This window comes from Barbatula barbatula (assembly GCF_947034865.1).
Source record: "Barbatula barbatula genome assembly, chromosome: 7".
Taxonomy (NCBI): Eukaryota; Metazoa; Chordata; class Actinopteri; order Cypriniformes; family Nemacheilidae; genus Barbatula; species Barbatula barbatula.
Genome location: NC_136770.1, coordinates 21141707 through 21157192, shown reverse-complemented (window position 1 = coordinate 21157192; position 15486 = coordinate 21141707). Strand labels below are relative to the sequence as shown.

The 15486-nt window shown below is 38.3% G+C and overlaps 1 protein-coding gene across 1 annotated transcript in view; it reads left to right on the top strand.

Annotated features, from left to right (window-relative positions):
• Window positions 1–15486, top strand: part of ca16b (carbonic anhydrase XVI b) — a 63581-nt gene that overhangs the window by 44706 nt on the left and 3389 nt on the right. The window contains exons 9-21 of the mRNA XM_079460973.1: window positions 2262–2452; window positions 4254–4362; window positions 4506–4555; window positions 4721–5456; window positions 6055–6193; window positions 8663–8754; window positions 10932–11023; window positions 12296–12392; window positions 13042–13124; window positions 13283–13417; window positions 14536–14670; window positions 14752–14912; window positions 15152–15287. Of these exons, the coding sequence (XP_079317099.1) occupies window positions 2262–2452; window positions 4254–4362; window positions 4506–4555; window positions 4721–5456; window positions 6055–6193; window positions 8663–8754; window positions 10932–11023; window positions 12296–12392; window positions 13042–13124; window positions 13283–13417; window positions 14536–14670; window positions 14752–14912; window positions 15152–15287 (2156 nt within the window). The remainder of the gene's footprint in view (window positions 1–2261; window positions 2453–4253; window positions 4363–4505; window positions 4556–4720; window positions 5457–6054; window positions 6194–8662; window positions 8755–10931; window positions 11024–12295; window positions 12393–13041; window positions 13125–13282; window positions 13418–14535; window positions 14671–14751; window positions 14913–15151; window positions 15288–15486) is intronic.

Genomic DNA, 15486 nt, shown 5'->3' with positions numbered 1-15486 from the left:
CTAGTTTAGTATGTTGTCTTGCATTAGAGGTCTTGACCTACTGGACTGTATCCAACAAATACAGTTTTACCAACCTGTTCAATAAATATTTGAGTAGTTGATGTAGAGAAAACAGTTTTTTTTTTATTGAGACTGCAATCTGTAACTCGTCTTTCTAAAGCCATCTCTGTGAGAAACTTAAAATGACTGAATACTTGACTTACTTATGTTTATGTTGGTTGAAGTCAAATTAAGTCCAAATTGTGAAATTGCATCATAAAGCTCAACGTCTTTTATTTACTGTACCTTTTTTTAAATAATTTTCATTTAAATTGTTGGCTCAAACTATGTACTGCTGAAATGTATGTAAATTGATTCATTTGGTCATTAAGTCATTCAATTTAAGCATTTGTAACTCTGTTAGCCGTTCTGTTTTATTTTTTGTTCATTTATTTATCTGTATGTATTAATTTATGTTGCTTAAAAAATAACACATATCAGGATTTAAGTGGTACTTAGTTCCAAACAATCTATTTATATTATATTTGTTTCAGGGACCTTTTTGGGACCTTTTTATAAACACACTCCTATATATGAAGCCACACGGGTCCGTGGCAGTTTAACCAGCGCTCGCAACATAGCTTGTTGACTACGTAACCCAAAGATCTACCGTGAGAATGGAGTCAATTTGAATCATCAGTGTCTGTGTTATCTCTGCCGGACAGTAATGGCGGCAGTCATTAGCATGCTGATGATTGAACTAATGAAAATAATGGGCTCTCGCTGAGTCATTCGTGCTTACCGAGTTCTTGAGGGCGACTTTCACAGCAGATGCCCTTTTGTCTAATCACCCCCTCGTCCTCGTTTCACTCCCCGATCTGCCTCTCTCGCGCAGATATGTTTATCACAGGCTTGTTGACAGGTTGCTAATGCTAATACACGCATTAAGAGCAGAGGCTTTCAGCATAATGACCTTATCAAGCAGCACTTACGCGGTCCGCCCAGCTTGATGAAAACACGTACCACCAAACGATTTGTGTGATAAGTGACGTCAATCGTGCAATTGCATATGCGTCTTTTCAAAGGGTTCGCAGACATCATTAAAAACAAAATTTCAGTATCAGGGGGGATAGAAAGATATGGGTTTAGAGGAAAAACAAGAAGTCTGAGCGGTGGTGCTGACGTTGGAGCTTTGACCACTGACTTGGTGCTCACACAGGCGATCTTTTTACACAGTGTACGTTTACACAAATGTGTATTAAAAATGCAAAAATCTGTTTGGATTCTATATTATTTTCTGTTTGTAAACATTTAATTGCAGGTTACTTTACATACTACTTTTTACCTGGTAAAAAAACTGATATTTTCCACAAAATTGTGCTGGCAGCTCAAATTATACGTCATTATTCTGCCTTTTGTTGTGAATCAGTGATACAGATTTTTGTACTTGCTTAATAGCTGATTTTTGTTTATCTTCCCAGCAATAACACACATACATCTCTGAGACATCTATTTGACAACTGCATTATAATCTGCACAATGTGTTTTTTGAGTGTTTACTCGTTGAGCAGATATCTAACAGACTCCGCTATCTGGTTAAAAAAGGTTGTTCTACATGATAAACTTTTCACTACAACCCGTCTCTTGCATAAAATGTAAATGAATGCTGAACTATATTTTTTAATGTCACTCAAAACAGCAGATATAATGAGGTCATCATCAATCCGCATATGAAAACAATACCATTGAAACCCCATTGTAAGTTTGTTACACATGGTATCACTCTCAGTGTTTGCTCTGATGGTTTAGTTCAAGAGTCAGGTCAAGTCCACCTGTTAAGCGAGCACCAGCAGTCAGACGTCTCTCCAAGCTCAAAGCGCACATCACGTCCGCGGTATTACACACGCACACATCATACTTCCAACTGGGTCCCGAGCAATACACACGGCTGCAGACATGCATGCGTGCGCCCGCTGCGAGGATGTTTGAAAGCCTGAAGGCAGATTGAGATGAGCTCATGTATTATTTTCCACTTTGAAGCAGTTTCTAGTGAGAACGCTTTGGTGAGTCAGACAGCAATAAAAGATTTAGCTTCACCTCCGGGCCTGAGACAGGGAACTCGTGCGTCAGAGATCTGTCTCTTCTCCCATCGCCGTAGAGTCGTAATTGGGGCCTGTTATCTCACGTCAAGCATCCCTAATCGAATTAACGCATATTTACCTTCTTATCTAAACTGGGAAAATTATTATTCATTTTTGTTTGTTTTCCCTCGTTTTATCTAGTCTGCAGCAGCATCCCTGACAACATGAACGTCCATCCGCTGAACCGAACGGCTCTTGTGTTGACCTGGGACAAACCGTCGACTGTATACCATCCGCCTATACTGGGATTCCTGGTCTCCTACAGCTGGATGAAGGACGAAATGCCTATGCCTTTTGAGAAAACCTACACTCAGAGCGGCGACAACAGCACGGTGAGCTTCCCGGCAACTAAACAGGCCGATCGATATACAAGAGCACATTTTAAGCATCAAGCACCACTAACTGCTGTTAGTTTTAGCTGTCATTTTATTCCTTGAGATAGGAAAAGGTCAACTGGTTAAATTAATCTGTAAGTGGGATGAGGTCGTATATATTTGATTGATGGTCTTGTGCTCGTCTCGCTCCTGGCTTTCTCTGATTGGTCCATTGTTTTTAAACTGAGATTGATGTGCAAAAGAATGGACAATTTAAAAAATAAAACGGCTAGATGCTTTGTGACAGCCATATTAGTCATGTCCAAATTATGTGTCTGGAAACAACAATGACAAACAAGCTTAAAACAAATTTGAGCTAAATCATTATTTTGTCATAGGTGCAATCAAGTATCATTCTGTTATAAAATATTGCAAATACTGTTTCATAGCCAGTGAGAAGTGTTTACTGCCAGAAAACGTTTCACCCATCAGAGGCAGCTGTGATGAAAGTACATTTTGGACCCGGCCTTTAATAAAAAAATAATGGCGATGAAAGACCAAAGCCCTCTTGGACGATCTTTTGGTACCCTGCGTTTCCTCACAAGTCTAATGGATCGATGCCATTCATCCGACTTGATGGATTTAGACAGCATTTGCTCTTTTTTTCTCGCCGCTCTAATGAATGACTTATACCCATTCCTGTCAGTCACCTTATCGGAGCAGCTTTATACACTCCGTCTCCATGACAACAAGAGAGTGTCCAACGAACTTGTCCTGATGAGTCCTGTCAGTCTTTTTTAAGCTCGGTCAAATTAGATTTGGATTCAGTTGAGAGATAAAACTGCCACAGTTAGAGTTCAATTACTTTCTTTCGGTCTGCATATACTGCATGACTCTCTCATCTTTTCGGCTGTACATTTACATTTTTATTTCAATTTCGAGCTCAGTCACAGGTTGTGCTAGGGAATCAGGACCAGCTTTGGTTATATGAGATTTAAATGAGCCTGTCTAACTGTTTCTGGAACATTGGGGATTGCAGAATGATGAAATGGGTTGTTTCATACAAATAATAATGACAGATGTCAAATTTGCTTTGACGTGTCAGGTTTGAAAAAAAGGATTTATATCCGTCGTTCCGTCTTGTTTAATGAGGTTTTTGGGGGTTTGCTGTTACCTAAGAAACACTTTGATTGTGTTAGATTTGCGAGCAAGACCTTATTTTTGTCATTTAATGACCTTGTCAGAGTCGAATTTGTAGTCCATCTATTAGCTTTGATGCCATCTTTTCACCAGTTTAAAAATCACACTTTTTTCCGAAAAAAACCCTGTGAATTTCTTTTCTTGCAGATCTAACTAAACATATTTAGCATTTTTTTTATAAAATTGTTTCTAAAATGATCATTTCTGTCCTGTAAGACATCTGCCACCAACTACCATTACTAAGTAGTGAATCATACTTTTTCTGGGCTCTGATATAGAAAGGCTACTGGCTATTTATAAAAAAGAACAAGACCTTCTTAGATGCCCCAAGACATACGTCAACACACAAAAGAAATTCTTTCTGGAGAAGTTTTTTGGAGTACCCAAGTATCCAAAAACTTTCAAAAGTCCAGTACAGAACACACACACAAACACTGCCCAATTTAAACTATATAGATGGTAGATTTTGGCAAATGCAGTAGATCATCCAATTATTGAATGCATCCAAATATTCATACATCCACAGCATGCATGTGCATACGCCAGCATCATTGTGTCTGATGTGCATTTACTGTATCTGTTATTGAAATGTTGGATGCGTTTTGTATGTCTCCTGCAGAGGGCAGTAATCCCACTGGTGTCTCCAGACGTCCTATATCTGTTCAGAGTTCAAGCCGTATGTCACAGGGACCAGCGCAGTGACTTTAGCCAAACACTTTTATTCAAAGGTTTGTCCAATAACCTGGAATTTGTGTTCATGTGTGTGGTCTGTGTGTCCCTGCTGTAAATTTTGAAATGTGCTTTATTTTATTTTATAAAGATCCCTTAAACTGCTGCTTAATATTGATACATATCATGATTTTCTTTCCAGCAAACACCACAAGGATCTTTGAAGGGACGCGGATTGTAAAAGCTGGAATGGTGAGAATACTGGACTAGCTATACTGCTAGAACATAAAGCTTGTAACAACAAGCTCATGGGTTAAATTTCCACTAATACATTTGTGCATTTTGAGTAATCTGCAAGGTGCTTTGGATAAAAGCATTTACCAAATGTACATCTAAATGTGTTATGTCCTGTTCTAGCCCACGGTTTCCCCTGCATCCTCTGCCGACATGGCCCCTATAAGTTCAGGCTCGTCCACCTGGACGTCCGCCGGTCTTCCCTTTTCTTTCGTTTCCATGGCAACAGGAATGGGGCCTCCATCCAGCGGCGGGCAGGCCACCGTAGCATCTGTGGTGACCAGCACTCTGTTAGCAGGACTGGGCTTCAGTGGCAGCATCATTTCCTCACTCCCGGGATCCCTTTGGCCCACCCACTCCACAAACTCAGGCCCCGTGCCCACCCAGCACCCGCCCACTCCTTCTTCCGAACCGGTGCCGCCTGATAACAACATCCAGCCTTCTGAAGACGTGACAGAGGCGAACAATCATGACGAAGAAGAGAGTGAAAGAGAAGAGGACGAGGAAGAGGAGAAAGAGGAACACGGCGAAGAGGAGAAGAAAAAAAAAGAAAAAGACGTAAAGGACGGAAATCAGGAGAATTTATTATCTGAAAAAACAACGACTCCTGTGCCGACGTCAAAATACAGGGAGAGGGGTCGAGAAAGGGCTGATTTTAAAAAGGAGAACTCCACATTGGCCCCTGAAATAAAAGAGCAGGGATCCGTGGCCACAGAAAGACCCTCAGGGGAGGATTCATCCCAACCGACATGGCTTGAAGACAACGACACGGCAGACATGCAACTCCCTGCTGGATCGACCGAGACCACTAAACTAACCAATGAGGAGAAAGCTCAGTGGCCGTACTACATTCAGACCGGTAGGTGAGCAACGATTAACCTCCACAGTCTAATGGGCTCGCTGTCTAAAGCGTTGTGCAAACAAAAGAGCTAATTTCCGGTGAGGGAAAATTTGTAATAGTAGAAAGAAAGGGACAGAAATGCTTGAGCATGGAAAAAGATGAGGTGACACAAGGCGTTTAAAAATACTTGTAAATATATATTACTTTGATTAAAATCAGATGACATCAAACTGACATTACTCTGCAAAATGGTACCAACAGCTCAAATAAATAGTTCTTGTAAGTTTACAACATTTATACAAGTTTTAAACCACTTGAGGGTGAGCAAATGATGACAGGTTTTTATATTTGGGTGAACTGTCCTTTTAGGTGTTGATAATAATAATAAATTGTCCAAAAAGAACATAAGATACTGCATTATTTCTGAAGTGATTGTTATAAATAAAGGTGCATTGCAAAGGCAGAAAACGTGAATGAGAATACATGTACTATTGGTAGTCATAACACTGTTTTGACCCAATTGTGACCCTCTATAACATAAGGGTTTATGTTGCGTGATTTCCTGGATTTCCAATCATTTGTTACCTTACTCTTCTCTCCAATGCCCATCATACAGAGAGGAACACCATATCCACTGTCACCCGAGACCCGTTGTCCCCATCCAGCAGAATGGAGTGGATCATCCCACTGATGGTGGTCTCGGCCCTCACTCTCCTCTGTCTGATCATGATGTTGGCTGTCCTGGTCTACTGGAGGTAAGACACTGTTGAAAAAAACTGTTTACAAGACCAACACAGCTATTCATGTGACAAACATGTTGACAGTCACGCTTCCTATTGGATAAAAAAATGTATAGGATAATGCATTGCAAGTCGCTTTGGATAAAAGCGTCTGCCAAATGCGTAAATGTAAATGCACCCAATAGAATTCCATTGTCATTTGTTATAGCTATATTTTTCGAATAATGAGATCATTATTGCCAGAGCTACCCAGCACAAGGCAACAAAAATAGAAGCCAACCCACCAACAAAATGTCTTGTTGTGTTTGTGGCTGGTTTGTAAATGGTATTAAGGCCCTCTGACCCCCATTTTTACACCTCATCTAGCTCTTTCCACACATTTAATATGTCTCTCTCACACTGGCCTTTATCATCCTCACTCGGCTCTCTGGAGAACGCGAGCCCCATCTGCCCACCCGCTCACAGACCTGTCTCAACCTTGCGGTAACCGATCAAAATCTTCCTGGCAAATACCACCGTCCTCCTGTTCTGTCTTGTGTTTGTTTGTGAGCTAAGAGGTTGCGGGTCCCCCGGGGACCGTGAGTTTCGAACGGAGGGACCCAGCTGCGCTCCAATCTGTGAAACTGGACGAGGCATATCATTAAAATGCGAATGGTACAATGCATTTTAAAAGTTAATCATAACTTTTTGTTTGTTTGTTAGTAAAGGAAACGGTTCAGTTACAATAGGCATTTGTGGACTTTTTTCCAAAATTACTTACAGTGCTTTTTATAGAGTGCACTGAATTACATATAAAATCAGAAAGTTTTCATTTTCTTGGAATTTGAGCTCATATGAGTGTTTACTGCAAAGCAAGCTATTATTTGCTGATGATGTTGCCAAGGCGATAGGCTAATGAGAGGTTTATGTAGGCAGGGTTCCATCTGGATCGCTCAGAGCCTGTTCAAACTCACAGATGCCCATTACAGAGCAAAGATGCGCCACTCGTTTCCACGTTTCTGCGTTCACGCACAAGATCGCTTAGCAGTTAAAACCATTTCAATCTCGCGCAGATGGGGAACGAGAAGAGGTTATTTTTATCTCGCCTTGCATTGCTTGAGGACCAGACCACAGGGTGCAGCATTTCACCGAAAGACCCTAACACGCCTTTAGTCTTGTGTTTCCAAACACATGCCAGAAGATCCCCAATGGTAAAAAGGTCATTAGTGCAGGGTGCCACCCCCCACCCCGTTTCCCCAGCATCCCCCGCCCTCAGTTGATGTCTCATTGGGGCTCAACCTGCATTTACCTCTTTGTATCTCACCTCCCAAGAATGAATAGCATCTGCTCATTGCTCTGCATTAAGTACAGGTACGATATGCTTTATACAATATTTAGATAAATGTGAGTGTTTATTAGGGTCAGAGAAGGTTGTATATGGAAATAATATTAAAAAAGGGTGTTATATTAAAATCTTAAATAATTACTTTATAAGTAAAGTAAATTCAGTTATGCAAAAATATTAAATATATGAAGAGTTTTGTTCCAAAATGAGATAACTTGTTTTGAGCCAGAATAACTAAAAATATATAGCTAACTAACACAACTAAATACAATAAAACATGTTAACATAATTAAACAACCTTGATCTCATTTTGGAACCAAACTCTTCATTGTAATGAAATATTAGATGTACATTTTGTACATGCATTTTACTGTTAAACAGAAAAATTATCATTTACATCTATTTTAACTGATTACATTTAAACTTATTATTAAGTGAATTTTACAAATATTTTTAAGTGAATATTGTGAAAATATATGCATAATATGTACAATGTTATATATATATTGCAATATATACTAAAGAAATTAAGACTCCTCTTATTATATTAATTTAACGTTCTGCAAATTTCATATACATTGCTTATTAGGATGGTTCTCTCTGTTTGTGGTCTTTAAACATACATTTCCTCTTTTGTGTTTTCCTTTTCATGTAAAGCTGCTTTGGAACAATGCAACATTGCGCTATATAAATAAACTTGAATAGAATTGAAGTAGTACTATATTATAGATGCATGTCAGCATTTATGAATAAAAATCCTCCCCTATTTGTTTCAAAATCAATTGTCAATTCAGACACTTTGCCACATGCTTTAATACTTGTACTCTAAAAGTGATGACTGAGATTGAATTGAACAGAAAACAGAGCAAAGCCCCGCTCTACAGCCCAATACAAACAGGAGCAGACTGCTTGACTTTTAAAGTGGTTTGTAAATTGGACCGGCGCTGTTCTGAGAATACACAGTAGCAACTTTCAGCATCCAGGAGGCTTCCTCGGAAATAGACAGGAGCTCCCTAAAGCATTATGTTTACGTGAAGCGTGCGTCGTGTACTTTATAAAAGGCAGTCGGTGCAATGTTGAGCTTTTTCGTTGTCCCTGTTTTTATCTGGCTTTTTTCATTTCGCGAGCATTATACTAACCTAAATCCTTTGTGTTTACAGGAGATTTTTCCAAACTGCACATTTCTACGTCGAAGACAGGAGCTCTCCGAGAGTGATCCGCAATGATAGTATACCCATCCTTTCTCCGGCAGGTCAGTCAAAACTGCCCGTCGGGGTGATGCTAGGCTTGTGTGGATGGTTGTCAGGGCATTGCTATGCGGTTGCTAAGGTGTTTTGAGTAGTTTTACTCTGTTGGTAATCGTTTGAGTGTTCTGGTCGGACATTATAAGTTCAAATGCCTGGCACGGTTACATGTTTTAGGGACTCGAACCCTTGATCTTACCATTGATGCACTAATGGCAGAAATAGCAAACTAGTTTAAATTCAATGTGGATGTGTTTCCCATTTCTGCCTCAAATCCTTAAAGATTAAAAGATATCTTGCAGTTTTGTTGGAGGTGTCGAGTGGATACATTTGTAATATTTTTTAAAGTGTCATTGTGTTTTCTGTGTTATTGTTATTTGGGCATATAATTGCTCAGTTTTTGTCAGCATTGTCCGCCTTCTTGCATTTCTCTCTCTCTCTCTCTATGCATATGCGTATCTCCCCCTCATTCTTACGCAGGCCGGCTCTTGACTGACAGGTCTATATAGCTGTACGCCCAAGAAAGTAAAACCAGCCGTTAATGTTTACGAGAACCTCATCCGAGCTGATAGTTTAATGTCCCCGACATAATGGAGAGCTCATCAACAATCCCTGTTAGACTGAGAACATAGTGTTTGCGTGCATGTCCCGGGTTTAATAAGACTAAATCTTTGCGGTTAATGATGTAGACGTTGAACACAGAGCAGGGGTTGGATTGATGTGTTTGATCATCCATCGCCATGTCAAAGCGCTAAATGCCCCAGAGGATTCTGGTCTTTTTTAAATGTGGTCCCAGCTGTGAGGTTCCCAGGGCAGTAATGAACCATTTCTTTATATGGCCATTTTGCGTGACAATAAACCATCACTGCAGCCTTTTTTAGCAATATATAACTGATTAGCTTTGGAGGACACAGATGTGCCCCAATATCATCACTCAGAAGGTCAGAGCACAAAAATGAAGGCGTGTGGATTGTGGTACAGACTGTATTGCCTCTGGAACAGATGTAATACAACAGAAAGTTTTATTTTCTGTGGTTCTTAACTGAATGTTCTCACATCTCAATTCAGAGAATACAAGATGTATCCCTGGAAGAATGAATGAATGAAGAAACATACAATATTTCAGGAAATGGAAACACACTATAGGTTTTAAATGATTAAATACTGTTGTCAAAGTTATCCAGCATTTTGTTATATTTTTTATTGGTTAGATATTTGCAAAACCCAATGACAAGAGTGACTAATAATCAAAATGATTTATGGTCAAATAAATCTCAAAATATGCAGATATAACGTTTCAGATGGACAGCAGTGAATAAAAACTTGTGGGTTAAATTGTATACAGTAACTGATTTGAATGTTTTAATCGACACTTTATAATATCTGAAAAATATCATATTTTATTGGACTGCGTGATACAGAAGAATTTTTCTTTTTCAAAATTGCTAAATAATGAATTATACAATATGAAATACAATAATGCTTTTATTTTTGGGGCAAATAAATATGAACTTTATTAAAAAAGTTTCATTTATCGAAAAAAGTATTAAAGTAAATATACCTCCATTGATCTTAAATTTTGACCGTAACTTTATAAAGTATTAAAATAATTTTGTAGTAGCGATCTATTGCGACATGCACATTTAAAACATTTCAATCATTTTGATTTATTGTTCAGCCCTAATAAATGAAAATAAATAAATATCATTAAAGCGACAGTTCACCCAAAAATACAAATCCTGTCATCATTTACTCACCCTTTTGTCATTTCAAACCCGTATGAGTTTCTTTCTTCCGCAGAACACAGAAGAAGATATTTTGAAAAAACTGGACCCCAATTTACTTGCAATGGTTGGTCCAGTGCTGTTCGGTTACCAACCTTTTTCAAAATATATTCTTTTGTATTCTGCAGAATAAAGAAAGTCATAAAGGTTTGAAATGACAAGAGGGTGAGTCAATGATGACAGAATTAAGATTTTCGGGTGAACTATCACTTTAATTATATTTATATATATATATATAAAATAACAATTGGTAATAATGTTAATAATTGTTTTTATTAACAGTATTAATAATAATTTGTATATACTTTACTTAAAGGTATTAAAATATTATATAATTTCTTGCTTTTTATCCTATTTGCATTATACAGATTTAGGACACATGTGTGGTTTATGCATTTCAGATGACGTGGATGCCCTTCCAGTCAGGCAGTTCCTCAAACATATCATGGAGCTGCATGCCAACAGCCAGCATGGCTTTTCTAAGGAGTTTGATGTAAGTTTGGCCTTTGTAGTAGGAGTGTATGTGTGTGTGTGCTCTCTGTACATATACCGGGGTTCCCAGTAGCACAGAGGCACAGATGGCTATGGGAAAAGGGCTAATTAAAGAGGAGAGCCTCATTAAAATCACTCCTCTAGCTGGAGGAATCTGTGCAGGAATGCAGTATATCTTGAGCCCGGTTCATGCCCATAGCAAACATTTACATGATCAGAATCCAATATGGCCACATTCACAGGCCGAGTGAAGGAAATTAAGGAGGACTCGCATTAAACGATGACAATTACCAGCATCATGCATACGCTAGGAAGATGCTTACAGTGGGTAGCAATTTATAACAGAGGTGCTTTGATTTGCAGTTAGAGAAAAACAAAAAAAGATTTGCTTGACAGATTATTGTCTGCTTCATTACGACACACTGGGAGCTCATTATTGTGCTTCTGTTTGAAATGCATTAGAAATTGCATTGATGTGACGATAATGAAATGATTTGGACAACTGCTATTTCTGTACATACTAATCAAAATGTTTAATTACTGGAATAATTAACGTATTATTTTCTAAATGAGTCCTAAAATGTGCCAATAATGTGATCAACTAATGTCCAAATGGAACAAAACAGAGTTCTGACAGAACTATTGCTTGCTTAATGCGTATTTTCAGAAATTTCATATTAACATTTTATTTTTGTAAAATTCTGTAGGAATAGTTTAATAAGAAAACATAACATTTCTCTAATGATTTACTTACCCTTTTTTGTCATCCCAGATGTATATGTAATATTTCTCCATTTTTATACATGCACTATAGACTGTAGGTCTTAACCTGTTAAGCTCCAAAAGCTCATACAAGCACATCTGTCATTAAATGTTTTAAATAAATACATATTTTGACCTTATTTAGAATTTTTTCAACCAAAACAAATCCATAAGAGTGCTACAACGAAATACGATTGAAAAAATATCATCTCATTGCTGACGACATCTTATTGACAACTAGACATGAGAACTGTTGCCATATTAGCCATATTTGAAACATTTATTTTAATTAAAAATGTAATGTTTGACTATAGAAAAGACTTTTGGTGAACTATTCCTATACGTTTTAGCACAATTAAATTGTGAATATATTAGTTTGAGGGAAATTTGGGGATTTTTATCAAATAGGACATAGAAGGCCAAGTCGTGTGCATTGCATCGTGGGATGTTGTTTTGTTGTATACTTAACTTTCTCAACTACCTTTGGTTCAAAATCTTAATTTTTTTCCAGGAGATTCAACATTGCACATCTGACATGAAGATTACAGCAGAACATTCAAATCATCCAGACAACAAGCACAAAAACAGATACATCAATATTGTTGCCTGTGAGTTGTCAAAAACATTTACCTTCTTAAAGGTCCAGTGTGTAAAATGCTATATAATGTACATACCACTGTCTTGAGAGACGAATAAAGATCTTACTTAAGATATTACATTTATTACCTCAAATGAGCTATTTCTATCTACACTACGGGCCCCCCTTACATGGAATTCGCCATGTTGTTTCTACAGTAGCCCAAAACGGACATAAAGGCTCTACAAAGCATGTTTCGTAAATACGTCATCTCCTTTGGGAAAGTAGCGAAACCGTGACGACATCTTAGTCATGTGTCAGCCAACACAGTGCTTCAATTCTCAACCTCACCACTACATGCAGCTGAAATCTCCACATTGCTCCTTTAACCACAGTTAGTTGTGTAAACGTATCATTTGAATCCTGTCCCAGTACTGTTATGATTTATTTGTCATCACTATTGGAAGGTCTCATGCCTAATCAGATTGAAGTACCGGAATGGCTGTATAATTGTGTATATTGTTAATACGTCTGTGATTTTATCCAGCTTGCATGCTAGCAGAGCATCTATGATGGAGAAAAGGCTAATAATATCCATATGTCAGTCTTGCGTACATTTCCAGCATTTTTAATTCGATTACATATCTATGGTACATCATTTATTGTATTTTAATTCCCAGATGATCACAGCAGGGTGAAGTTACAGCAGTTGCCTGGGAAAGACTCCAAGCATACTGACTACATCAATGCCAACTGTGTGGACGTAAGTATATTTTATTGAATGTGTGCGTGCGCGTTTGTCTTCTTTATATCTGTCTTATAATGATATACGCTCTCTCTCTCTCTCTCTCTCTCTCTCTCTCTCTCTCTCTCTCTCTCTCTCTCTCTCTCTCTCTCTCTCTCTCTCTCTCTCTCTCTCAGGGTTATAAAAGAGCCAGGGCTTACATAGCTGCTCAGGGCCCTCTGAAGTCCACCTTTGATGACTTCTGGAGAATGATTTGGGAACAGAACACAAGAGTGATTGTGATGATAACTAACTTGGTGGAGAAAGGCAGGGTGAGTTTTCAATAACCAATTCACTTTTAATTGGAGACTTTAATCAGAAGTTTAAACCTTTTGGATGGTCCCTTCTTAAAGTTAACCACACCCTACTTTTCAAAATGCCGCCCTTTAAAACATTTCAGCCAACCCTTTACAAACACAAAATGATTCACAAGCATATAACATTTCTGTTTGGTTAGCTTTAGGTTAGTAATTCACCGAAATATTTCACTCACCCTCATGCTGTCTCGGGTATGCCTTCGGTCGAACACAAACAAAAAGTTTTATCTAAAAATATCTGTCACATTATATAGACGGGTTCAGCGGCAACAACATAAACAAACGTTATGTGGCCCAAAATTAACTTCCGATAGACCTCCGCAAAGTATCAATAACTGTTGAGTAGTTTGAATGCAATTTAATACAATTAATATACAATCAAATTTTCATATACATTTATATTTAAATGATTTAATTATAAAATTGATATATTATAGCCAAACATAGACCGGAAGTTAACTTTGGGCCAGGCACATACATCCATGATAGATGTCTTCTGAAGGTGTGTCCGAATTGAGCTCAATTTAACCAAATTGAAACTGAAATCTCTCAAAATAACATAATGTGATCAAATATAATATGGCAACTATACAAAACATGCACGTTGTTTGAATTTCTGTATCGATGACTTTTATGATGATGAATGTGCTTTTTGGACCTATACATGGACATAAAGTGACTCTCAACTGAAATCTCTACTGAAGACAGTCAAATACATCTGTTATACCTTGAGTAAAAGTAAATTATGAGAAGACTTTCATTTATCTGTGAACTATTCCTTTAAAAGTTTTTTATTTATCTAACTTTATTTGTGAACAGATTCATTTTGCCCCTGGTGTGATACATCGCTTTGATTTTAATGCTAAAATGTTCTCTCGGCATGAGCAAAATCTCTAAAACAAATCTTTAAAATCTGCCCTTTAAAGGTTTTATGTTGACGCAAGCTTGTTTTTATTAGTTCGTCTTTAATCACCTGAAGGCTTCTGTTTCACATTTTGTTGTTTTACTATTCAAACACACAATTCTTATACCAAATCTCTTGTACAAAAACTGCATTTGTGTTGTTTTTACAGAGGAAATGTGATCAGTATTGGCCTTCAGAGAACAGTGAGGTATACGGACACATAATGGTGACTTTGAAAAGCACTAAAGTGTATGCATACTACACACTACGCCATTTCATCATACGCCACGCCAAAGTGAAAAAGGTTCGTGTGAGAATTCTAGGCATACTTTGACAAAAAAAATTCTCCAACATATACTTTTCTCACTCTCTGTGCCTGTTCTAGGGTCAAAGGGGAAAGCAGAATGAACGTCTAGTGGTCCAGTACCACTACACTCAATGGCCAGACATGGGCGTGCCCGAGTACACACTACCGGTCCTCAAATTCATCGCACGCTCTACCGTGGCACGGACGCCAGGCATGGGCCCCATGCTAGTGCACTGCAGGTATCGTCTGCAATGAAAAGTGCATCCCCCCATGCTCGCGTGTCGTATGTTATTGTCTGTTTCCTACGGTGCACTTTCCAACACACCTTTCATTTAACCATGAATTATTGCTGAGACCGTTGTGCAAGTTTTCACAGTCCTGCGTCATTTCCATGAGGGTGGTGGAAAGTGAGAGCCTGGGCTTTGTAGTGAAATGAGATCTTAATATTTATCAGATCCTCTTTGTCTGTGCCCTGCAGTGCCGGGGTGGGCAGAACAGGCACCTACATAGTCATAGACAGCATGCTTCAGCAGATTAAAGACAAAGGTACTGTCAACGTCCTGGGGTTTCTCAAGCACATCCGAGCCCAGCGGAACTATCTCGTCCAGACTGAGGTTACTACACCCTTGATGTATTCATATACATATGCACACATTTAAAGGGATAGTTTACCTAAAAATTTTAATTCTTTCATCGTTTATTTACCTTCATGCTGTCTAAAAACCTTTATTACTTTCTTTATTCTGTGGAGCAAAAAAGAAGATATTTCGAGAAATGTCTTAGTGGCTTTGTGTTCATACAATGGAAGTCAAT